At 45.4% G+C, this 24,796-nt stretch overlaps 1 protein-coding gene across 2 annotated transcripts in view; it reads left to right on the top strand.

Annotated features, from left to right (window-relative positions):
* Positions 1-24,796, top strand: part of LOC139263206 (EF-hand calcium-binding domain-containing protein 6) — a 166,099-nt gene that overhangs the window by 23,378 nt on the left and 117,925 nt on the right. For both annotated transcript variants that reach the window (XM_070878940.1, XM_070878950.1), the window contains exons 4-6: positions 2,953-3,053; positions 3,169-3,246; positions 8,468-8,641. In XM_070878940.1, coding sequence (XP_070735041.1) covers positions 2,953-3,053; positions 3,169-3,246; positions 8,468-8,641 — 353 coding nt within the window. The remainder of the gene's footprint in view (positions 1-2,952; positions 3,054-3,168; positions 3,247-8,467; positions 8,642-24,796) is intronic.

Genomic DNA, 24,796 nt, shown 5'->3' with positions numbered 1-24,796 from the left:
GTGTTGCTACAGTTGTACAGGGCCTTGGTGAGGCCACACCTGGAGTATTGTGTACAGTTTTGGTCTCCTAACCTGAGGAAGGACATTCTTGCTATTGAGGGAGTGCAGCGAAGGTTCACCAGACTGATTCCCGGGATGGCGGGACTGACATATCAAGAAAGACTGGATCAACTGGGCTTGTATTCACTGGAGTTCAGAAGAACGAGAGGGGACCTCATAGAAACGTTTAACATTCTGACGGGGTTAGACAGGTTAGATGCAGGAAGAATGTTCCCAATGTTGGGGAAGTCCAGAACCAGGGGTCACAGTCTAAGGATAAGGGGTAAGCCATTTAGGACCGAGATGAGGAGGAATTTCTTCACCCAGAGAGTGGTGAACCTGTGGAATTCTCTACCACAGAAAGTTGTTGAGGCCAATTCACTAAATATATTCAAAAAGGAGTTAGATGAAGTCCTTACTACTCGGGGGATCAAGGGTTATGGCGAGAAAGCAGGAAGGGGGTACTGAAGTTTCATGTTCAGCCATGAACTCATTGAATGGCGGTGCAGGCTAGAAGGGCCGAATGGCCTACTCCTGCACCTATTTTCTATGTTTCTATGTTTCTATTTTGCTGGGTGCACTGGCCACTGCCGTTTTGGAGAAGGCCCTGAGAAGGTTGGTCTGTTTCAGTCAGGAGGCCATTTTTGATCTTCCAAATGGGGTCGAGAAGCACATAGTACCCTAAATGCAATTTCGAGGTTGAAGTTCTGGTGGGAGGTCAGGAAAGCCCATCAGCTTTATTAAAATGCTTATATCCATTTGGGAAAGACCGAGGAATCCCTGGGCAGTATAGTCCCCGGGGGTGGAGACTTGACTCAGTGGGTCTGTGCCCCATTTTTTCTTCGCTGCACCCGGGACCCCCAGGCACAACAAAGAGGAAAATCTGTCCTAATGTTCCTGTTACTTCCCTTATCCCATTAAAATAACCGACAAAGGAATTCAGTATCAACATGTTAAGCATTAGTAGGATAATCTGTGCACAGATTAATTTCAAGATCAAAGAACATTAAATTGAAGTGTATATTACTTTAAATATTCAAGTTATTTTACGTGGTTTTACAAAATACTTAAGGGAGAGAAATTTGGTCGTGCCTCTTTTGTGGCGTTGACCTGGGCCGAGCGTTAAATTTTGCGGCGGCAAATTGATTGCGTCTGCCGCCGCAAAATTCATCAGCTGGGCCCGGAGTTTGGAGCGGAGCGCTAAGGGAGGCGATCCACACTACTTTTAGGGCGCTCAGCCGGCTAAGCAAGCGAAGATCCCGATCTAAACATCTGGCGTCGGAGCTTCCGTGGAGAAGAAACATCTGGAAAAAAAACACTGAAAACCTACCCAATTCATGACTGACGTGACCCCAACATAAATCGCAAAAATTTAAAAAAAGAAATACAATCACATTTACCTGAGGTAGATATTTCTTCAATCACTGTGACCGGTACAGCTTGGAGCACAGGCTTTCAGTGGCGTTCCCACTAGGACGCGCTACGGGGCGCTACGGATTGGGCGTGATCCAAATATTGAGCTGGTGTCGCAACCAGAGGCGTTGCACACTGGCTTGCCTCTCCCTGGCGGTGCTGCTCTGCGCCCCAGCAAACCCCGCACCAAATGTCCTGGCGGGGTACTGGAAGCTGGCCCCCCCGGGCGCAAGTGCTTTTCTAAAAAGACTGAAAGTCCAGCCTTAAGTCTTATTTGCAGCAAATGGCTGTGTTGGAGTGTAACTGTAACAAGGTCTGAAAGAGTTACTATAGCAACATGTAGGCTGTATGGAGGGTCAGTGTTCGACTTGTGCATTCATAGGACAGATGTAAGAATTGAACGGAGCTTTTATGGCACTTGTAACCTCCTTTGCAAGCAAACCAATCCTGAATCACAATGTTGGCTCAGACTGGGCCGGCTTGTGCAGTTTCAAAGAGGCATGAGTAAATTGTGAGATGTCTACTGTCGGCCAGCCTGTGATTTGCATTTGAGGAAAGCTGCTATTGACTGTGGCGTGCAGAACATTGACAGCTGCAAGCATGCGGCTTTAAGAACACATGAGAAATAGAAACACTCTATAACGTGTTTCAAAAGAAAACTAAAGTGCCTAATAATCCATTGTTGATTTACATGACATGCACTTCATACATGTAGGAACATAAGAGTAGAAGTAGGCCATTTACCCCCTCGAGCCTGCTCCACCATTCAATTAGATCATGGCTGATCTACATAGGATTATATAGGCCATTTGACCCAACAGTCCATGCTGGTGTTTATGCTCCAGTCGAGCCTCCTCCCGTCTTTCCAGATCTAAATCTATTAGCATAACCCTCTATTCCCTTCTCCCTCTTATGTTTTGTCTAGCCTCCCCTTAAATGCATCTATACTATTCGTTTCAACCAGTCCCTGTGATAGCAAGTTCCACATTCTCACCTCTCTTTGGGGAAAGAATTTTCTTCTGAATTCCCTATTGGAATTTTCATCGGAATTCCCCATCTGTACCTCAACTCCATTTGCCCACCTTAGTTCCCCTATATCCCTTGATACCCTTATCTAACAAAAATCACACAATTTAATCACATATTGCAAAACCAGTTCACAGCTGTTAAAGAAAAAGAATGACTTGAATTATATAGCGCCTTTCACAACCTCGGGACGTCCCAAAGGCCTGTACAGCTTTTGAAGTGTAGTCACTGTTGTAATGTGGGAAATGCGGCAGCCAATTGCACACAGCAAGATCCCTCAAACAGCAATGTGATAATGACCAGATAATCTGTTTTTGTGATGTTGATTGAGAGATAGATATTGACCAGGTCACCGGCGATAGTTCCCTTGCTCTTGTTCGAAATAGTGCCATGGGATCTTTTACATCCACCTGAAAGAGAGCAGACGGGGCCTCGGTTTAACGTCTCATCTGAAAATATTGTTGTATTTTTTAGCTGGAACATCAACTGCGTGAAAAAATAATATCCAATGGCTACTTCGCTGTAAAACAACTCTTTAAAGCTAACGATCCTGAAGGAAGAGGGCAGCTTAACAGGTAAAGGGAAGATTGATCACCATAGCAACAGACAGTGAAAATAAGCTGTGAAAATAAACATGCCATCAACATGAAGATGTAAAGCCATTGATTAATAGATTATCCATTCTCCTAGGGATGTTCTACATATGGTACTGACGAAATTCCTGGGGCGATTTATCACTCCAAGACAATTCCAGCAACTTCTTTTGAGGTGGGTAACATGAAGGGGGATTTCTTTTAGGGAAGAGGGACCGATGTGAGATTTGGCTACTCCATTTGAAGTGTTCAAAAAAGGGCATGCTAAAGGAAAAAGTTTTTTTAGTTATTCCATTTTTTCCAACATTAGTCTGTGTCTGGGTGCCAGTTTTCAAATGCAGAAAATTAATTGAGAAAGAAAGACGGGGGTTGAATTTCTGGAGGGGCCGGGGAGTGGGTTCCCCTAACTGTACACTGCAACTTTGGCAGCTAGCTGGAGAAACCCAGGGAATGAATTTCTGTGGGGATTTGACCGATTGTCCACCGTAATTTCGTCTCAGGAACCATGGAAATCCTAGAAAAACCTAAATGATGTTCTGTGGGAGAACCCCCACAGAAATTCAACCTCACGATCAATAATCTCAATCTGTTTGTAACCCTTGCTGGAGTGTGTGTCTTTCGTTGATTTTTCTGACATGGTAAGGCCTGGTAAAGATTTCAAACAATTTTACATGTGAATTAGAATAGTTTTGATACATGAAAACAAGGCAACTATAAATGACAGAAACACAAGGGTTACCAGTGCTAATAGTATACTGTTATGGAGATCTTAATGGAATAAATCATGCACAACTACAGAGCTGTATAAGGACTCATACACCAGTATGGGACAGATACCAAACACCAGTATAGTACAGCTATTGTACACCAGTACTGTATTGATATCATACACCAGGATAGTACAGATATTGTACACCAGTACGTACAGGTACTAATCCAGTACATTATGGATAGTACAGATATAGTATGCCAGTACAGTGCAGGTATCAATCCAGTACAATATGGAGCTTGTACACCAGTATGCTATAGCTATCATATATCGTATAACGTAGATATAATACCCCAGTACAGTACAGAGATTGTATATCAATGCAATATGGATAATGTATACAAGTGCAGACCTATACTGACCCCATATGCACCTCCTCTTCAATTTTAATTTGTTTTTAACCTCTTTACTTATCCATGGTCATCTGAAACCCAAAATAGTTTATTTTTATTAATGGTATAAATTTATTCTGCAAATTCGCAATCTTTTTGAACATCCCATTGTTGATCTGCAGTCCTGTGTGCCAATTTCTCTTTCCACCTCACCTCTGCTGGTTCATTCCTCACCTTTCTAAATCTGCCCTAGTCCAATCTGGTGCCCTACTTTTTGCACCAACTTTTTCCCTTTCTATTTGGGCCTTATCATATCAAGGTCATGAGCCCCGAGGTGTTCATCCCCAGTTAACCTATCCATGGGTTCCACTGATTACCATTATACAGTGAAGTATGCCAGAAAAGACATATAATGATACAGCACAGAAGGAGGTAACTCGGCCCATTGTGCCTGTACCTGCTTTTGAAAGATATCCAATTAGTTACTATTTGAATCTGCTTCATCCACCCTTTGCACACAGCAACATCCTACAAACAGCAATGAGATGATGACCAGATACAAAACAAAATGCCAATGGATTTGCAGGATCTTGTGGAGGCAACGTTGGTGGTACTTCTCCAGTGTTTTGAGGTACCTGCTGTACATAGTCCATGTCTTTGAGCCATATAGGAGGGCGGGTATCACCACTGCTCTGTCGACCATGAGCTTGGTGCCGAGTTTGAGATCCTGGTCTCCAAACACTCTCTTCCTCCGGCAAACTGAAGGCTGCACTGGCACACTGAAGGTGGTGTTGGACCTCGTCGTCGATGTCTGCCCTTGTTGACAGTAGGCTCCCAAGGTATGGAAAATGGTTCATGTTGTCCAAGGCCTTGCTGTGGATTTTGATAACCGAAAGGCAGTGCTGTGTAGCGGGGGCAGGCTGGTATTGGACCTTTGTCTTATGGATGTTTAGTGTAAAGCCCATGCTCTCGTATGCCTTGGTGAAGGTGTTGACGATGGCTTGGAGTTCGGCCTCCGAGTGTGTACAGACGCAGGCGTTGTCTGCGTACTGTAGTTCGGTGACAGAGGATAGGACGACCTTGGGTCTGGCCTGGAGGTGGCGGAGATTGCACAGATTCCCGTTTGTTCTGTAATTTAGCTCCACTCCAGCAGGGAGCTTGCCGAGGGCGAGATGGAGCATTGCAGTAAAAACGATTGAGAAGAGCGTTGGTGCGATGACACAGCCTTGCTTGACCCCGGTCCGAACGTGGAATGGGTCTGTGATGGATCCGTTGGTCAGGATCACGACTTGCATGACATTGTGGAGCAGGTGGAAAATGGTGACAAACTTCCCCAGCATCGAAGTGCTGACCACGCTTGACCAGCTCCGTAGGGTGGGCCACATCGTTCGCATGCCCGACACGAGACTCCCGAAGCAAGCGCTCTACTCGGAACTCCGACACGGCAAGCGAGCCCCAGGTGGGCAGAGGAAATGTTTCAAGGACACCCTCAGAGCCTCCTTGATAAAGTGCAACATCTCCACTGGCACCTGGGAATCCCTGGCCTAAGACTGCCCAAAATGGAGGAAGAGCATCTGGGAGGGCGCTGAGCACATCGAGTCTCGTCGCCAAGAGCATGCAGAAATCAAACACAGACAGAGGAAGGAGCGTGCGGCAAACCAGACTCCCCACCCACCCTTTCCTTCAACCACTGTCTGCCCCACCTGTGACAGAGACTGTAATTCCCGCATTGGACTGTACAGCCACCTGAGAACTCACTTTTAGAGTGGAAGCAAGTTTTCCTCGATTTCGAGGGCCTGCCTGTGATGATGATGATGATATCACAAGCCGTGGGAAAGAGAAGAAAAAAGGGGCGTTTTGTAAAAAAAAAAGGAAGGAAAAGGAAAAAAAAATGATGGGTAGAAATTATGGTCTGAAATTGTTGAACTCAATGTTGAGTCCAGAAGGCTGTAAAGTGCCTAAATGAAAAATGAGGTGCTGTTCCTCGAGCTTGCGTTGAGCTTCATTGGAACAGTGTAGGAGGCCGAGGACGGAGAGGTCAGAGTGAGAGTGGAGAGGAGAATTAAAGCTCAGGGCCACACTTACCGACTGAACGAAGGTGTTCTGCAAATCGGCCACCTAATCTGTGTTTTGTCTCTCCAATGTAGAGGAGACCACATCATGAGCAGCAAATATATTAAAGTAAATTGTTGTTTCACCTGGAAGGAGTGTTGGGGCCCTGGACAGTGGGAAAGGAGGAGGTAAAAGGGCAGGTGTTGCATTTCCTGTGCTTGCACGGAAAGGCGCCATCGGAAGGGGAGGGGATTCTGGGGGTGATTGCGGAGCGGACCAGGGTGTCATGGAGGGCAGAGGAGAGGAAGATGTGATTGGTGGCGGGATCACGCTGGAGGTGGCGGAAATGGCGGAGGATGATCCGTTGAACATGGAGGCTGGTGGGGTGAAAGGTGAGGACAAGGGGAACCATGTCATGGTTCTGAGAGGGAGGGGAAGGGGTGAGAGCAGAGGTGCGGGAAATAGAATGGACACGGTTGAGGGCCATGTTAACCATGGTGGAGGGGAATCCTCGGTTGAGGAAAAAGGAAGACATGTCAGAGGCACTAGTGTGAAAGGTGGCGTTGTCAGAGCAGATGCGACAGAGATGGAGAAACTGGGAGAATGGAATGGAGTCCTTACAGGATCCAGGTAGCTGTGGAAGTCAGTGGGCTTGTAGTGGATACTGGTCGAAAGTCTATCCCCAGAAATGGAGATTGAAAAGTCGAGGAAGGGAAGGGAAGAGTCGGAGATGGACCATGTGAAGGTGAGGGAAGGGATGCAAAGTGAATGAAATTTTCTAGTTCAGGGCGAGAGCAGAAAACAGTACCGATACTTTCATCAATGTAATGGAAAAAGAAGTGAATGGGACCCGAGTAAGACTGGAACAAAGAATGTTCCACATATCCCACAAAAAGGCAGGCATAGCTCGGACCCATGCGGGTTCCCATAGCAACACCTTTAATTTGGAGGAAGTGAGTGGAGTCAAAGGAGAAGTTGTTCAATGTGAGAACAAGTTCAGCCAGGCGGAGGAGAGTGGAGGTGGATGGGGATTGGTTGGGCCTCTGCTCGAGGAAGAAGCGGAACGCCCTCAGGCCATCCTGGTGGGGGATGGAAGTGTAGAGGGATTGGACGTCCATGGTGAAAAGGAGACGGTTGGGGCCAGGAAACTCGAAACTGTTAAAGTGGCGGAGGCCATCGTAAGAGTCACAATCTAAGGACCGAGATGAGGAGAAACTTCTTCACCCAGAGAGTGGTGAACCTGTGGAATTCTCTACCACAGAAAGTTGTTGAGGCCAATTCACTAAATATATTCAAAAAGGAGTTAGATGTAGTCCTTACTACTAGGGGGATCAAGGGGTATGGCGAGAAAGCAGGAATGGGGTACTGAAGTTACATGTTCAGCCATGAACTCATTGAATGGCGGTGCAGGCTCGAAGGGCCTACTCCTGCACCTATTTTCTCTGTCTATGTTTCTATGAGTCGCAGATGTAGGTGGGAAGAGATTCCTATTTGTGGATCTTGGGAAGGAGGTAGAAGCGGGCTGTCCAGGCTTGGGGAACCCTGGATGACCAGTTAGTCTGTTTTAGTGATGTTGGTTGAGGGCTAAATGTTGGCCAGGGTACTGGGCAAAGTATCTTATAAATTAAACAAAGACTAAAAGGTATAAGAAAGCACAAACTATGATAGTAAATCTAACAGTGAAGTGCATTCCAGATCATTACAACTCGCTGAGTGAAAAAGTTCTCCTCATCTCCCCTCTGTTTTTTGCCTATTATCTTAAATCTGTGTCCTCTGGTTAACCGACCCTCCCGCCAGTGGAAACTGTTTCTCCTTATTTACTCTATCAAATACAAATCTAAGGATGTTGCATAAGGACAGCAGTGGGCTTGGCTGTGAGATCCCACTGTCACACAGCCTGCAGATACTGTGCAGACTTACACATGAAGAATGAGTCCTTGGTCAAGGTGCTGGAGGGCTACCAGCACCTTTAGAATCATACCAAAGGAAGAGTCAGTGCCTTAAAGAGAGGAGAGGGAAATGGATGGGAAATGAGGAAAGAAAAAAACCTAGGCTGGAAAGAAAAAGTCACTTCAGTGCAAAAACCTGTATCTTAAAGACCAGACATGAAACCAGCACTGTGTAAAACAAGTATCTACAATACCTGTCATGCAGCAAAAAGATGAAATGAAACATAATTCTTGAGATACAAACAGAAAACAACGTTGTTGTTCATTTATATTTTTAATAATTGCTATATTCAGGTTCAAATTGAATGAAAGGGCAATCATTAAATGTGAGGAGTTTTATGCGGCTGCCAGAGACCCTATCTCATCAGAAGCAGCTTCGTGGCTCGATCCCGTGAACCGACACAGCGACAAGGTTCTGGCGACTGCGTCTCGGGTGCATTCACAGCTAAAGGAGAAAGTGAGGCAGAGGTAGGAATCCTGACAGAGATCATTCATCGATTCGGCGGATTCACGGGCAGCACTTACAAAATGTTTGCTGTCTTGTTTTTTATGTGTTTTTATTTACATATATATCAAAAAGAAGGAAAGAAAAAATTTGCATTTCTGTAGCACCTTTCGTGATCTCAGGACGTCCCAAAGTGCTTCACAGCCAATGAAGTACTTTTGAAGTGTTGTAATGTAGGAAACGCGGCAGTCAATTTGTGCACAGCAAGTTCCCACAAACAGCAAAGAGATGATGACCAGCTAATCTGTTTTAGTGATGTTGGTTGAGGGCTAAATGTTGGCCAAGTTATAAATTAACCAAAGACTGAAAGGTATAAAAAGACACAAACTATGATCGTAAATCTAACAGTGCAGTGCACTACCAGTCACCCAAATATCAATTCATCAAATTGATCGGTTATCTCAGTACATAATAGTTGTTGTAACGTGATTGTTACTTTAGGCATTTTCTGAAGAAGTCACTATCAAATTTGATTATCTCTGTTTTAATTACAGTTGTTGAGTTGTGCTTCTATTTCTGTACAAAGAATATGTTTTAATTCGCTACTAAAATGTATTTGACTGCAAATCCATATTAGCTGTACATACAAATATATCTACAACTGCCATCCCAAATCCACCCTTCCTCTCCATCCCACAGCCATAGAACATGCTGCTGTCTCAACAACACTCCCGCAATTCCCAGTTTGACGTGCTACAATGAGGCATCTCCAATATACTCTGATGGAGTCAGGAGCAAAGGTGGTTCCATCCTGGAGCTTGGACTGGGATGTCGTACCCCATGGATTTTTAACCCATTTTCCTTTATCTTTAAGCATCGAGTAAACTATTCAGAGGCAACAGGGGAATTAGGCTCATAGAGTGACCCTAAACTCAAACATCTGCATCTTGTCATCCCATGGCTTCAGTCTTCCTGATGTTTAGCTGGAGCAAATAATGGCTCATCAAATGTTGGACAAGCGGTCTGATAGCACAATGGCAATGGAGGGATTGAGAGAGGTGGTGGGAAGGAAGAACTGGGTGTCGTCAGCATACATGTTTTCTGATGAGATCGCCAAGGGGTAGCAGGTAGATGAGGAAGGAGGAAAGGCCAAGGAGAGATCCTTAGTGACTCCGGGGAAAACCGTATGGAGGCAGGAAGTGAAGCCACTGCTGGAGATTCTCTGGCTAAAATTGAATAGGTCATCATCATCATCATAGGCAGTCCCTTGAAATCTAAAAGTGAGTTCTCAGGTGACTGAACAGTCCAATACAGGAATTACAGTCTCTGTCACAGGTGGGACAGATAGTCGTTGAAGGAAAGGGTGGGTGAGGAGTTTGGTTTGCCGCATGCTCCTTCCGCTGCCTGCGCTTGTTTTCTGCACGTTCTCGGCGATGAGACTCAAGATGTTCAGCGCCCTCCTGGATGCTCTTCCTCCACTTAAGGCGGTCTTTGGCCAGGGATTCCCAGGTGTCATGACCTTCCTTCCATCATAAGGTCAGAAGTGGAGATGTTTGCTGATGACGGCACAGTGTTCAGTTCCAGTCGCAACTCCTCATATAATGAAGCAGTCCATACCCACATGCAGCAAGACCTGGACGACATTCAGGCTTGGGCTGATAAGTGGCGTTACATTTGCGCCACATAAGTGCCAGGCAATAACCATCTCCAACAAGCGAGAGTTTAACCACTTCCCCTTGATATTCAACGGCATTACCATCACCAAATTCCCCACCATCAACATCCTGGGGGTTACCATTGTCCTGAAACTTAACTGGACCAGCCACATAAATACTGTGGCAACATAAGCAAGTCAGAGGCTGGGTATTCTGCGACGAGTGTTTCACCTCCTGACTCCCCAAAGCTTTTCCATCATCTACAAGGCACAAGTCAGGAGTGTGATGGAATACTCTCCACTTGCCTGGATGCGTGCAGCTCCAACAACACTCAAAAAGCTTGACACCATCCAGGATAAAGCAGCCCGCTTGATTGACACCCCAACCACCACATTCAACATTCATTCCCTCCACCACTGGTGCACTGTGGCTGCAATAGAAACATAGAAACATAGAAAATAGGTGCAGGAGTAGGCTATTCGGCCCTTCAAGCCTGCACCACTATTCAATAAGATCATGGCTGATCATTCACCTCAGTACCCCTTTCCTGTGGTGGGGATGTTACACTTTATCAAGGAGGTTTTGAGGGTGTCCTTGAAATGTTTCCTCTGCCTACCTGGGGCTTGCTTGCCGTGTAGGAGTTCCGAGTAGAGCGCTTGTTTTGGGAGTCTTGTGTTGGGCATGTGGACTGTGGCCCCCCCCCAGCGGAGCTGATCGAGTATGGTCACTGCTTCGATGCTGGGGATGTTTAACATCTGTAGTGGGGAAAATGCTTGAAACTATCATTGAGGAAGAAATAGCGGGACATCTAGATAGGAATAGTGCAATCAAGCAGACGCAGCATAGATTCATGAAAGGGAAATCATGTTTAACTAACTTACTGGAATTCTTTGAGGATATAACGAGCATGGTGGATAGAGGTGTACCGATGGATGTGGTGTATTTAGATTTCCAAAAGGCATTCGATAAGGTGCCACACAAAAGGTTACTGCAGAAGATAAAGGTACGCGGAGTCAGTGGAAATGTATTAGCATGGATAGAGAATTGGCTGGCGAACAGAAAGCAGAGAGTCGGGATAAATGGGTCCTTTTCCGGTTGAAAATCAGTGTTTAGTGGTGTGCCACAGGGATCAGTGCTGGGACCACAACAGTTTACAATATACATAGATGACCTAGAAGAGGGAACAGAGCGTAGTGCAACAAAATTTGCAGATGACACTAAGATTAGTGGGAAAGCGGGTTGTGTAGAGGACTCAAAGAGGCTGCAAGGAGATTTGGATAGGTTAAGCGAATGGGCTAAGGTTTGGCAGATGGAATACAATGTCGGAAAGTGTGAGGTCATCCACCTTGGGAAAAAAAACAGTAAAAGGGAATATTATTTGAATGGGGAGAAATTACAACATGCTGTGGTGCAGAGGGACCTGGGGGTCCTTTTGCATGAATCCCAAAAGGTTAGTTTGCAGGTGCAGTAGGTAATCAGGAAGGCGAATGGAATGTTGGCCTTCATTGCGAGAGGGATGGAGTACAAAAGCAGGGAGGTCTTGCTGCAACTGTATAAGGTATTGGTAAGGCCGCACCTGGAATACTGCGTGCAGTTTTGGTCACCTTACTTAAGGAAGGATATACTAGCTTTGGAAGGGGTACAGAGACAATTCACTAGGCTGATTCCAGAAATGAGGGGGTTACCTTCTGATGATAGATTGAGTAGACTGGGTCTTTACTCGTTGGAGTTCAGAAGGATGAGGGGTGATCTTATAGAAACATTTAAAATCATGAAAGGGATAGACAAGTTAGAGGCAGAGAGGTTGTTTCCACTGGTAGGGGAGTCTAGAACTAGGGGGCACAGCCTCAAAATACGGAGGAGCCAATTTAAAACCGAGTTGAGAAAGAATTTCTTCTCCCAGAGGGTTGTGAATCTGTGGAATTCTCTGCCCAGGGAAGCAGTTGAGGCTAGCTCATTGAATGTTTTCAAGTCAAAGATCGATAGATTTTTAACCAATAAGGGAATTAAGGGTTACGGGGAGAGGGCGGGTAAGTGGAGCTGAGTCCACGACCAGATCAGCCATGATCTTATTGAATGGCGGAGCAGGCTCGAGGGGCTAGATGGCCTACTCCTGTTCCTAATTCTTATGTTCTTATGTTCTTATGTTGGCCTGATTGAGAACACTGACGTTGGTGCGTCTATCCTCCCAGGGGACCAAGCCACGGTACTCCTGCTGAGCTAGAGACGTCGAGGATCATGTGGTTGCCCATATCAAAAGCTGCAGAGAGATCGAGGAGAGATGATGCGCCATGCTCACAATCACAGAGCATGTTATTTGTAACGTTGAATTGGGCCATTTTAGTGCAGTGGTGGGGGTGGAAACTTGATTGGAGAAATTTTAGCTTGGAGGTTATTTTTATTCATTTAGGGGACGTGGGTGTCGCTGGCAAGACCAACATTTATTGCCTATCCCTAGTTGCGAAAAAGATAGGCATGGATTTAGGATGCGACAACGTGTTCAAGGACTTTAGAAAGGAAAGAAAGATTGGAGATGGAACGGTAGTTCGCAGGGACAGAGGGACCAAGAGAGTTTTTTTGAGGATGGAGTGATGAAGGAAGTCTTGAAAGAGAGGGTGACAATACCTGAATAGAGAGAACCATTACAATGTCAGCTAGCCTGGAGGCCAAGAATTGAAGATGAGTGTCAGTGAGGATGGTGCCAAGGAAGCAATAGGTGGGTCTTATGGACGAGTTGAGCTTGGAGAGGGCATGAGGGGAGATGGGAGAGAAACTATAGAGTGGGTTCAGGGCTAAGGCAAGGGGAAGCCAGGGGGGAGGTTTGCCTTGGTTGACAAGGGGAATGGGAAGCAGCAGAGGCAGCCAAATGGAAGGCCTCAACCTTAGTGATAAAGAAGGTTAGTGATTAAACCCATTGTACAAAGAAGTGGGAGAGTGAAATAATGGGCTCAGGTTTGAGACTTGTTGAAGGTGAGAGTGGAGTGGACAGGGATGAAGGTTATAAGAAAATAACATAAGAATGAGGAGCAGGAGTAGGCCATTTGGCTCTTCGAGCCTGTTCCGCCATTCAATAAGATCATGGCTGATCTCCCACCTCAACTGCACTTTCCTGCACTATCCCCATATTCCTTGATTCCCTTAATATCCAAACATCTATCGATCTCTGCCTTGAATATATTCAACGACTGAGCATCCACAGCCCTCTGGGTAGAGAATTCCAAAGATTCACCACCCTCTGAGTGAAGAAATTTCTCCTCATCTCAGTCCTAAATGACCGTTTTTAAGCAGACAGGAGAACAAAAGTAGGGGGAAGAGACCAAGATGCGAGATAATATTAAGGGCTGCACCATCCCTTGTGGCAGTTTGGGGAGGGAGGACAGGTGGCGGAATGTACAGCCAAATGGGGAGGCTGCAGTATGGAATAAGGATTTGTCACCTGTGCGCAAATTTCAGTCAGACTCTAGGGCCTTGTTCATGATTGAAAGGGCATTCTGGAGAGAAATGTGGAGAGGGGCAGTTATTGATCTGTTGGCAGAGTCCAAGAGGGTGGTGACGGGTCGGTGAGTGGGACAGGAAGGTGGTTTGCGAGGCTCACCCCCAGCAGGCTCACTGGGCGGGAGGCTTGGCGGGAAAGAGGGTTAGGCAGTTCAAGCTGATACCTGTAAGGAGGCAGCGGCAGGTGTCCAGAAGGGCCCCTTCACACAATGCCAAGAGAGGCAAGGGGATAGCTGTGGGCTTATTCGAGGGAGACTCAAGCCTGGAAAAAACAGCAGCAGTGTTGGAAGTCAGGGAGGCGGTGATGGGTTGAGGTCGGGGTTTTGGTGGGTGGGAGCAAAGTATCCAAGCGGGAGGAAATGAAAGGTGATGTGACTGGGTGACCGGAAGGGGAGGAGTCAGGAACAAACAGCCCAAGAGGGGCCAAGAGAAAAAAAATGTGAGATGGAAATAATGTGTTCAGATCTGGGGAGGCAGCCAAAATCCACACGTGAATGTCATGTAACCTGAATTCCCTCTGTGCCCAGAGATTAGAAGAGACATGTGCTGGTCATAAATAGAGGACCTTCCCCCTTTCTCTGGCTGCCTTGTATCAGATGAATCAAAAGTTGTTATACTCAGCACACTCGGTACTTTAATGTTACAATAAAATGGTACAAGATCTAATTAACCAACTATTAGCCCACAGGTGTAATACTTTACTGGATCATCAAGCTCACCACAAACTCAACTGAAGTTGCACTTTTTTATTAGTGAGCCTCGATCTGTGAGTTCAGTGAATAAAGGTACCAATCCCCAGACTTGTCCTAATTCCATGATGGTTTACTAGGTTGAAGCACTGATCCGTGGTCCGTGCTGAGTATCTGATAAGAACATAAGAACATAAGAACATAAGAAACAGGAGCAGAAGTAGGCCATATGGCCTCTCGAGCCTGCTCCGCCATTCAATAAGATCATGGCTGATCATCGACCTCATCCACTTTCCTGCCTGATCTCCATATCCCTTGATTCACCTAGGCCCCAAAAATCTATCTATCTCAACCTTGAATATATTCACTCAGCATCCACAGCCCTCTGAGGCACTGAGGCAGAGAATTCCAAAGATTCACAACCCTTTGAGTGAAGAAATTCCTCCTCATCTCTGTCCTAAATGGCCTACCCCTTATCCTGATACTGTGACCCCTAGTTCTGGACACTCCAACCAGGGGAAACAACCTCTCAGCATCTACCCTGTCAATCCCCTTCAGAATCTTGTATATTTCAATGAGATCACCTCTCATTCTTCTAAACTCCAGAGAGTATAGGCCCATTCTACACAATCTCTCATCATAAGACAGCCCTCTCATCCCAGGAATCAATCTAGTGAACCTCTGCTGCACTGCCTCCAAGGCAAGTATATCCTTCCTTAGATAAGAGGACCAAAACTGTGCACAATACTCCAGGTGTGGTCTCACCAAGGCCCTGAGATTTACTGGGTAAAGCACCCATTCGTGAGAGGGCCAGAAGAAAACTTGGGAACAGCCTCAGGCTTGGACCCCTAGGTAGGCCCCATTTCTGCCCTTGCAGCAGCCGGTGTGCTTCCTCTCATTAGATGTACTGGCTTCTGCTGTTCGATCACGTCATGGACAAGGAAACACCTGGCTCTTTTGAGCCATCTTTTGAAAGGAGACAAGCAGCTAACTTTCACTGCACTGCTAGTGATAGTCAAGGTAACTTCCTCCCTTAAGTTGGTATAGGAATTATCTGCAGTATCAGCCAATCTGCTGCCCACACAGGTATCAAATAGGCAACTGATGCACTGGTGAGCATGGCCAGCATGTTCCTCTCCTCCCCCCTACAATTACAGCAGGTGACTAACACAGCTACCGAATTTCACCGCACTGCTGCATTTCCCAAAAGTACATGGATCACTAATGGCATTTCATGTTACCATCCGGACAGCAGGTTCCAGCTCCTCTGCCATCGCAACTTACTTCACGTGTACACAGGACTCGTGCGATGCCACCTCCTCAGGCTTAACATCTGCATTTTCTGGAGTATGCACAGCTGTGCTGGTGCTTGGAAATTGCGAGAGGAGAATAGGATGCTGGGAGATGTTGCCTTGTTCTAATTGACTGTCAGTGCTAGCAGACCAATCTTCCAGATCTGCAATAGCGCAAGAGGCACATGAGTTAGAATTGTGAAATGAGACAGGGCTAATAAATGATCTCATAGTAAAGGATCCTCTAGGAAAGAGTGATCATAGCATGATTAAATTTCAAATTCAGTTGGGTCTCAAACCAGTGTCCTAATCTTAAATAAAGGCAATTATATGAAGGCAGAGTTGGCTAAAGTGGACTGGGAAAATAGATTAAAGTGTAAGACGGTTGATGAGCAGTGACAAACATTTAAGGAGATATTTCATAACTCTCAACAAAAATATATTCCAGTGAGAAGGAAAGACTTTAAGAGAAGGGAGAACCATCCCTGGCGAACTAAGGAAGTAAAGGATGGTATCAAATTGAAAACAATGGCATACAATGTAGCCAAGATTAGTGGGAGGCCAGAGGATTGGGAAATTTTTTTAAAAACAGCAAAGGACAACTAAAAAAATAATAAAGAGAGAAAATGGATTATGAAAGTAAACTAGCAAGAAATATAAAAACAGCTGGTAAGAGCTTCTACAGGTATATTAAAAGAAAGAGGGTAGCTAAAGTAAACGTCGGTCCCCTAGAGGATGAGACTGGGGATTTAATAATGGGGAACAGGTAAACGGCAGAGACTTTAAACAAATATTTTGTATCGATCTTCACAGTCGAAGACACTAAAAACATTCAATAACAGATAATCAAGGGGTTATAAGGATGGGGGAAGTTAATACAATCACTATCACCAAAGATAAAGGAATAGGTAAAATAATGGGACTAAAGGTGAACACGTCCCCTGGGCCTGATGGCCTGCATCCTAGGGTCTTAAAAGAGGTGGTTGCAGAGATAGAGGATGCATTGGTTGTAATCTACCAAAATTCCCTGGATTCTGGGGAAGTCCCAGCAGATTGGAAAACCGCAAATGTACCATCCCTATTTAAAAAAGGAGGGAGACAGAAAGCAGGAAACTATAGACCAGTTAGCCTAACATCCTGTCGTTGGGAAAATGCTGAAGTCCATTATTAAGGAATTGGTAGGAGGACATTTGGAAAATCGTAATGCAGTCAAGCAGAGTCAGTATGGTTTTATGAAAGGGAAATCATGTTTGACAAATTTGCTGGAGTTCTTTGAGGATGTAACGAGCAGAGTGGATAAGGGGGAACCGGTGGATGTGGTGTATTTGGATTTCCGGAAACATTTGATAAGGTGCCACATAAAAAGATTACTGCACAGGATGAGAGCTCATGGGGTTGGAGGTAATATATTAGCATGGATAGCAGATTGGCTAACTAACAGAAAACAGAGGGTCGGGATAAAAGGGTCATTTTCATGTTGGCATACGATAACTAGTGGGGTGCCACAGGGATTGGTGCTGGGGCCTCAACTATTTACAATCTATATTAATGACTTGGATGAAGGGACCGAGTGTAATGTAGCCAAGTTTGCTGATGCTACAAAGATGGGAGGGAAAGCAAGTTGTGAGGAGGACACAAAGAATCTGCAAAGGGATATAGTACTTAATATAGGGATATGGGTTAGAAAAAGTACTTAATATAGGGATATAGGTTAAGTAAGTGGGCAAACATTTGGCAGATGGAGTATAATGTGGGAAAATATGAGGTTAACCACTTTGGCAGGAAAAATAAAAAAGCAAATTATTATTTAAATGGAGAGAGATTACAAAATGCTGCAGTACAGAAGGACCTGGGGGGGACCTTGTACATGAAACACAAAAAGTTAATATGCAGGTACAGCAAGTAATCAGGAAGGCAAATGGAATGTTGGCCTTTATTGCAAGTGGGATGGAGTATAAAAGCAGAGAAGTCCTGCTACAAATGTACAGGGTATTGGTGAGAACAGATCTGGAGTACTGCGTACAATTTTGGTCTCCTTATTTAAGGAGGGATATACTTGCATTGGAGGCAGTTCAGAGAAGGTTCACTAGATTGATTCCTGAGATGAAGGGGTTGACTTATAAAGAAAGGTTGAGCAGGTTGGGCCTATTTAGTTTAGAAGAATGAGAGGTAATCTTATTGAAATATATTAGATACTGAAGGGACTCGACAAAGGTAGATGCAGAGAGGATGTTTCCACTCGTGGGAGAATCTAGAACTAGGGGACATAGTTTAAGAAGAAGGGGTTGCCCATTTAGAATTGAGATGCGGAGGAATTTCTTCTCTCAGAGAGTCTTAAATCTGTTGAATTCTCTACCCCCAGAGAGCTGTGGAGACAGGGTCATTGAATATATTTAAGGTGGAGATAGATTTTTGAATGATAAGGGAATGAAGGGTTTTGGGGAGCGGCCAGGGAAGTGGAGCTGAGCCCAAGATCAGATCAGCCATGATCTTATTAAATGGCGGAGCAGGCTCGAGAGGCCCAATGGCTGACTCGTGCTCCTATTTCTTATGTTCTTATATTCAAGAGATACCTCAAGCAGAATTGTATTGCAAGATACTGTATGTGATGCTTTTGTGGCTGTTTGTTTCAGTGATTGAGAAAGAGGAAGAAGACATAAGAAGTGTCAGCCGTGGCTCAGTGGGTAGCACTCTTGTCTCTGAGTTCCAATCCCACTGCAGAGACTTGAGCACGTAAATCTAGGCTGACACTCCAGTGCAGTACTGAGGGAGCGCTGCAGTGTCGGAGGTGTCGTCTTTCGGATGAAATGTTAAACAGAAGTCCTGTCTGCTCAGGTGGATGTAAATGAACCCATGGCACTATTTAGAAGAAGAGCAGGGGAATTATGCCTGGTAATCTGGCCAATATTTATTTCTCGATCAACATCACGAACATCAATTTATCAGGTCACTGTCACATTGCTGTTTGTGGGAGTTTGCTGTGTGCAAATTGGCTGGCCGCGTTTCCTACATTACAACAGTGACTACACTTCAAAAAGTACTGAATTGGCTGTAAAGTGTTTTGGGATGTCCTTATGTTGTGAAAGGTGCTATATAAATGCAAGTCTCTCTTTTTCAGCATGGTACCTGTCCTGAAATAGGGGGAGGTCCATGGCTTCAGCTTCCCTCTTTATAGACAAGGGTGCCCACAGTGGCCTCCTCAAAAGGAGTCAAAGGTTTATCATTTCTAGCCCTCACTCCAGCTTGGTTCAGTATTCGTTCAGACTGTACCATCATGTACAGTATCAGAAAGGTAGTCTTGAGATATTGTAAGTTTAAGGAGCACCTATAGTGACAGACGTATGCCCAGTCTGTGTATTAGCAACTGAACATTCAACATGCAGCTCGGTGTAATGGTTAGATTTTTTATGTGAATTTAAGATTTTAACATGACAGTGGTTTCAGATGTAAGTTGCATCTTCTCTGTGTGCCATACCATCGTATGGCTGTGCATGCTTAAGGCATGAATGCCTCGGAGGGACCAGCAATACAACAATAACAGACTCTGAAGACATACATTATGATATACATACTTGCACTGTGGAGTTTGCTTGCATGTAGTAGAAAAATTAAAAGTGTTGCTATAAAGCAGCAAAGTAAACACTCTCCATTATTGCTGGCAGACAGCAATTATTGCTTGGAGAATTAAATATCTAGAAATTCAAGGCAATAAATACTCTGAAAGTTCCACATATGAGTTGAAGTGATGAGGATTAAAAGCTCATGCCACTTCTCAATAGCCTGAAAACGCATGAGCACATTTACAGAATGAAGCTCTTTCAATGCTTAACATGCATGGCTATACAGTAGCATGGAACAGATACAGGCTGCAACTTATTATGTACAATATGCAGAAATAAAGTCACTTCTTACTGGTTGCTTGTTGGTCACATGGAATGTATAGCACAGAAAGAGGCCATTCAGCCCAACTTGTTTGTGCCAGTGTTTATGCTTCATACAAACCTCCTTCACCCCTCTTCCTCTAACCCTAGCACCATAACAACAACAAAAACAACAACTTGAATTTATATAGTGCCTTTAATGTAATAAAACGTCCCAAGGCACTTCATAGGAGCATTAATCTAACAAAATTTGACGCTGAGCCATCTAAAGATATATTAGGGCAGATGACCAAAAGCTTGGTCAAAGAGGTAGATTTTAAAGAGCGTCCTAAAGGAGGAAAGACAGGCAGAGAGGCAGAGAGGTTTAGGGTGGGAATTCCAAAGCTTAGGGCCTTGTCAGCTGAAGACACGGCCACCAATGGTGGAGCAATTAAAATCACGGATGCTGAAAAGGCCAGAACTGGAGGAGCACAAATACCTTGGAGGGTTGTAAGGTTGGAGGAGATTACATATATAGGGATGGGTGAGGCCATGGAAGGATTTGAAAACAAGGGTGAGAATTTTCGAACCTTCTATTCCTTTCTCCCTCGTGTTTATCTATGCTTCCCCTTAAATGCAACTATGCTATTTACCTCAACTACTCCTTGTGGTAGCGAGTTCCATATTCAAACCACTCTCTGAGTAAAGAGGTTTCTCCTGAATCCCCTGTTAGATTTATTATTGGCTATCTGACATTCATGGCCCCTAGTTTTGGTGTACCCCACAAATGAAAACTCAAAACTTTTCATAATGTTAAAGACCTCTTATCAGGTCACCCCTCAACTTTCTCTTTTCTAGAGAAAAGAACCCCAGCCTGTTCAATTTTTCCAATAGGTATAACCGCTCAGTTCTGGTATCCTCCGTGTAAATCATTTTTGCACCTTCTCCAGTGCCTCCTTTTTATAATATGGAGACTGGAACTGTACTCCAAGGGGCCGAAATGCAAGTCCGTCAGAAACCTGCCGCACTTATTGTTTTTTTAAATGTTTTCACCACCGAGTAGGATGAGGTCGACTCTTGATCGATATTCAGCTCTTTGTTCTTTTTTTTGAAGCCGCCAGAAAGTCGGTCATAATGGGTGCGGAAGTGCAGCGTTAAGTGCTGGTGAGGGGCGGAAGTGGCGGCGAGACGGATTCTCCGCTGCTGGAGCGGTGGTGACGTCATTATGCATCTGCGTCACCACGTATCTCCCCTCCTTTTAAAGGGGAGAGAATCGGCAATTATTGAGGTTCGGCCACTGGGCCACCAGGGAAGGTTTTGGCCGGGCCAGCGGCCTGGCACCAAAGAGGGTGTGCCAGGCTGCCTCTTGTCAGCCCAGCCGAACCCGGGGGGGCACAATAGTCCAGCCGACTTCCCCAAAAAATAAAATGGCCGCCGCGCAGCCAGGATTCACAGAGAGAATATAAGGCCGAGGCACAGAATGCAAGAGCAGGGAGGTTATGCTTAAATTGTATAATACACTGGTTAGGCCACAGCTGGAATACTGCGCAGTTCATCTCAGCGTATTATAGGAAGGACGTGATTGCCCTGGAGAAGATGCAGAGGAGATTTACGAGGATGTTGCCGAGAATGGAGAATCTTATGAGGACAGATTGGATAGGATGGGTTTGTTCTCCTTAGAACAGAGGAGGCTGAGAGGAGATCTCATTGAGGTGTATAACATTTTGAGGGGCCTGAATAGAGTGGATAGCAGGGGCCTATTTCCCTTGGCGGATGGGTCAATTATAAGGGGGCATAGGTGGTTGGTGGAAGGTTTAGGCGGGATTTGAGGGGAAGCTTTTTCACGCAGAGGGTTGTGGGGGTCTGGAACTCACAGCCTGGAAAGGTGGTAGAGGCAGAAACCCTCACAACATTTAAAAGGTGCTTGGATGGGCACTTGAAGTGCCATAACCTGCAGGGTTCTGAACCTAGAGCTGGTAAGTGCGATTAGACTGGATAACCGCTTGTTGGCTGGCGCAGATACGATGGGAAGTACTTCAGGGAATCTAATACGGCTAGTGATCTCTTGGATAGGTTTCGATCACCTGGAAGGGTCGGAGAGGAATTTTCCAGATTTCCTTCCCCAATTGGCCTGGGTTTTTAATCTGTTTTTTTGCCTCTCCCAGGGGATTACATGGCTCCAGGTGGGGTGGAGTGTAAAATGGTGCGATACATGGGTTATCGCAGTTGTGTGGCGGACTGGTTGGGCCGGATGCTCTTTACCTGTCCGCCATTGTTCGTTGTTTATAGGTTTATATATAACCTTCAGGGCTGCTGACCGAGGACTGTGTGGCTCTTTGTTTGCCAGTGCGGACACGATGGGCCGAAATGGCCTCCTCCTGCGCTGTAAATTTCTATGTTCCTGTTTCTAAGGCGCACTGACAGAGAAAGCTGTCGGGGGCACCGCTCGGTGGGCATTAAATTTTTCGACCTGAATTTCGACCGAGGTGGGGGTCCCGGCGGTGTGCGTACTGATGTTGCACTTACAGCCGCTTGGCAGCGGCAGGGGCAGAAGTGGGGACTACCAGAAACCCCCCCTGCTGAATTTGATTGGCGGCGACCATTCGACCAGAAATCGGTGTCCATTGGATTCCGCCGCCAGGCCGCCGCATTCCGGCAGTAACGGGCCTCATCGGGACCCTGAATTTCTGCCCCGAATAGTGGTCATAGAAACATAGAAAATAGGTGCAGGAGTAGGCCATTCGGCCCTTCGAGCCTGCACCACCATTCAATAAGATCATGGCTGATCATTCCCTCAGTACCCCTTTCCTGCTTTCTCTCCATACCCCTTGATCCCCTTAGCCGTAAGGGCCATATCGAACTCCCTCTTGAATACATCTAATGAACTGGCATCAACAACTCTCTGCGGCAGGGAATTTCACAGGTTAACAACTCTCTGAGTGAAGAAGTTTCTCCTCATCTCAGTCTTAAATGGCCTACCCCTTATGCTAAAACTGTGTCCCCTGGTTCTGGACTTCCCCAACATCGGGAACATTCTACCCGCATCTAACCTGTCCCATCAAAATCTTAGATGTTTCTATGAGATCCCCTCTCATCCTTCTAAACTCTATTGTATAAAGGCCCAGTTGATCCAGTCTCTCCTCATATCTCAGTCGAGCCATCCCGGGAATCAGTCTGGTGAACCTTCGCTGCACTCCCTCAATAGCAAGAACATCCTTCCTCAGATTAGGAGACCAAAACTCAACACAGCCCTGCGGCACTCCACTAGTCACTGCCTGCCATTCTGAAAAGAATCCGTTTATCCCGACTCTCTGCCTCCTGTCTGCCAACCAGTTCTCTATCCACATCAGTTTATTACCCCCAATACCATATGCTTTGATTGTGCACACCATTTTCTTGTGTGGGACCTTGTCAAAAGCCTTTTGTCAGTCCAAATACATCACATCCACAGGTTTTCCCTTGTCCACTTCACTAGTTACATCCTCAAAAAATTCCAGAAGATTTGTCAAGCATGATTTCCCCTTCATAAATCCATACAGACTTGGACCGATCCTGTCACTGCTTTCCAAGTGGGCTGCTATTTCATCCTTAATAATTGATTCCAACATTTTCCCCACTACTGCTGTCAGGCTTAACTGATCTATAATTACCCGCTTTCTCTCTCTCTCCCTTTTTAATAAGTGGTGTTACATTAGCTACCCTCCAGTCCATAGGAACTGATCCAGAGTCGATAGACTGTTGGAAAATGATCACCAATGCATCCACTATTTCTAAGGCCACTTCCAGAAGTACTCTGGGATGCAGACTATCAGACCCCGGGGATTTATCGGCCTTCAATTCCATCAATTTCCCGAACACAATAAGGGTATCCTTCAGTTCTTCCTTCTCACGAGACCCTCAGTCCCCTAGTACTTCCGGAAAGTTATTTGTGTCTTCCTTCGTGAAGACAGAACCAAAGTATTTGTTCAATTGGTCTGCCATTTCTTTGTTCCCCATTATAAATTCACCTGAATCCGACTGCAAGGGACCTACGTTTGTCTTCACTAATCTTTTTCTCTTCACATATTTATAGAAGCTTTTGCAGTCAGTTTTTATGTTCCCGGCAAGCTTCTTCTTGTACTCTATTTTCCCCATCTTAATTAAACCCTTTGTCCTCCTGTGCTGAATTCTAAATTTCTCCCAGTCCTCAGGTTTGCTGCTTTTTCTGGTCAATTTATGTGCCTCTTCATTGGATTTAACACTATCCTTAATTTCCCTTGTTAGCCATGGTTGAGCCACCTTCCCCGTTTTATTTTTACTCCAGACAGGGATATACAATTGCTGAAGTTCATCCATGTGATCTTTAAATGTTTGCCATTGCCTATCTACCGTCAACCCTTTAAGTATCATTTGCCAGTCTATTCTAGCCAATTCACGTCTCAAACCATCGAAGTTACCGTTCCTTAAGTTCAGGACCCTAGTTTCTGAATTAACTGTGTCACTCTCCATCTTAATAAAGAATTCTACCATGTTATGGTCACTCTTCCCCAAGGGGCCTCCCACAGCAAGATTGCTAATTAGTCTTTTCTCATTACACATCACCCAGTCTAAGATGGCCAGCTGTCTAGTTGGTTCCTCGACATATTGGTCCAGAAAACCATCCCTAATACACTCCAGGAAATCCTCCTCCACCGCATTGCTACCAGTTTGGTTAGCCCAATCAGTATATAGATTAAAGTCACCCATGATAACTGCTGTACCTTTATTGCATGCATGCATCCCTAATTTCTTGTTTGATGCTGTCCCCAACCTCACTACTACTGTTTGGTGGTCTGTGTACAACTCCCTCTACCATTTTCTGCCCTTTGGTATTCCGTAGCTCCACCCATACCGATTCCACATCATCCAAGCTAATGTCCTTTCTTACTATTGCACTAATTTCCTCTTTAACCAGCAATGCCACCCCGCCTCCTATCCTTCCTAAATGTTGAATGCCCCTGGATGTTGAGTTCCCAGCCTTGGTCACCCTGGAGCCATGGCTCCGTGATGCCAATTACATCATACCCGTTAACTGCTATCTGCGCAGTTAATTCGTCCACCTTATTCCGAATACTCCTCGCATTGAGGCACAAAGCCTTCAGGCTTGTCTTTCTAACACACTTTGCCCCTTTAGAATTTTGCTGTAATGTGGCCCTTTTTGCTTTTTGC

This window comes from Pristiophorus japonicus, chromosome 1 (genome assembly GCF_044704955.1).
Source record: "Pristiophorus japonicus isolate sPriJap1 chromosome 1, sPriJap1.hap1, whole genome shotgun sequence".
In the NCBI taxonomy this organism is placed as follows: domain Eukaryota; kingdom Metazoa; phylum Chordata; class Chondrichthyes; family Pristiophoridae; genus Pristiophorus; species Pristiophorus japonicus.
This window is presented reverse-complemented; position numbering and strand designations above follow the sequence as displayed.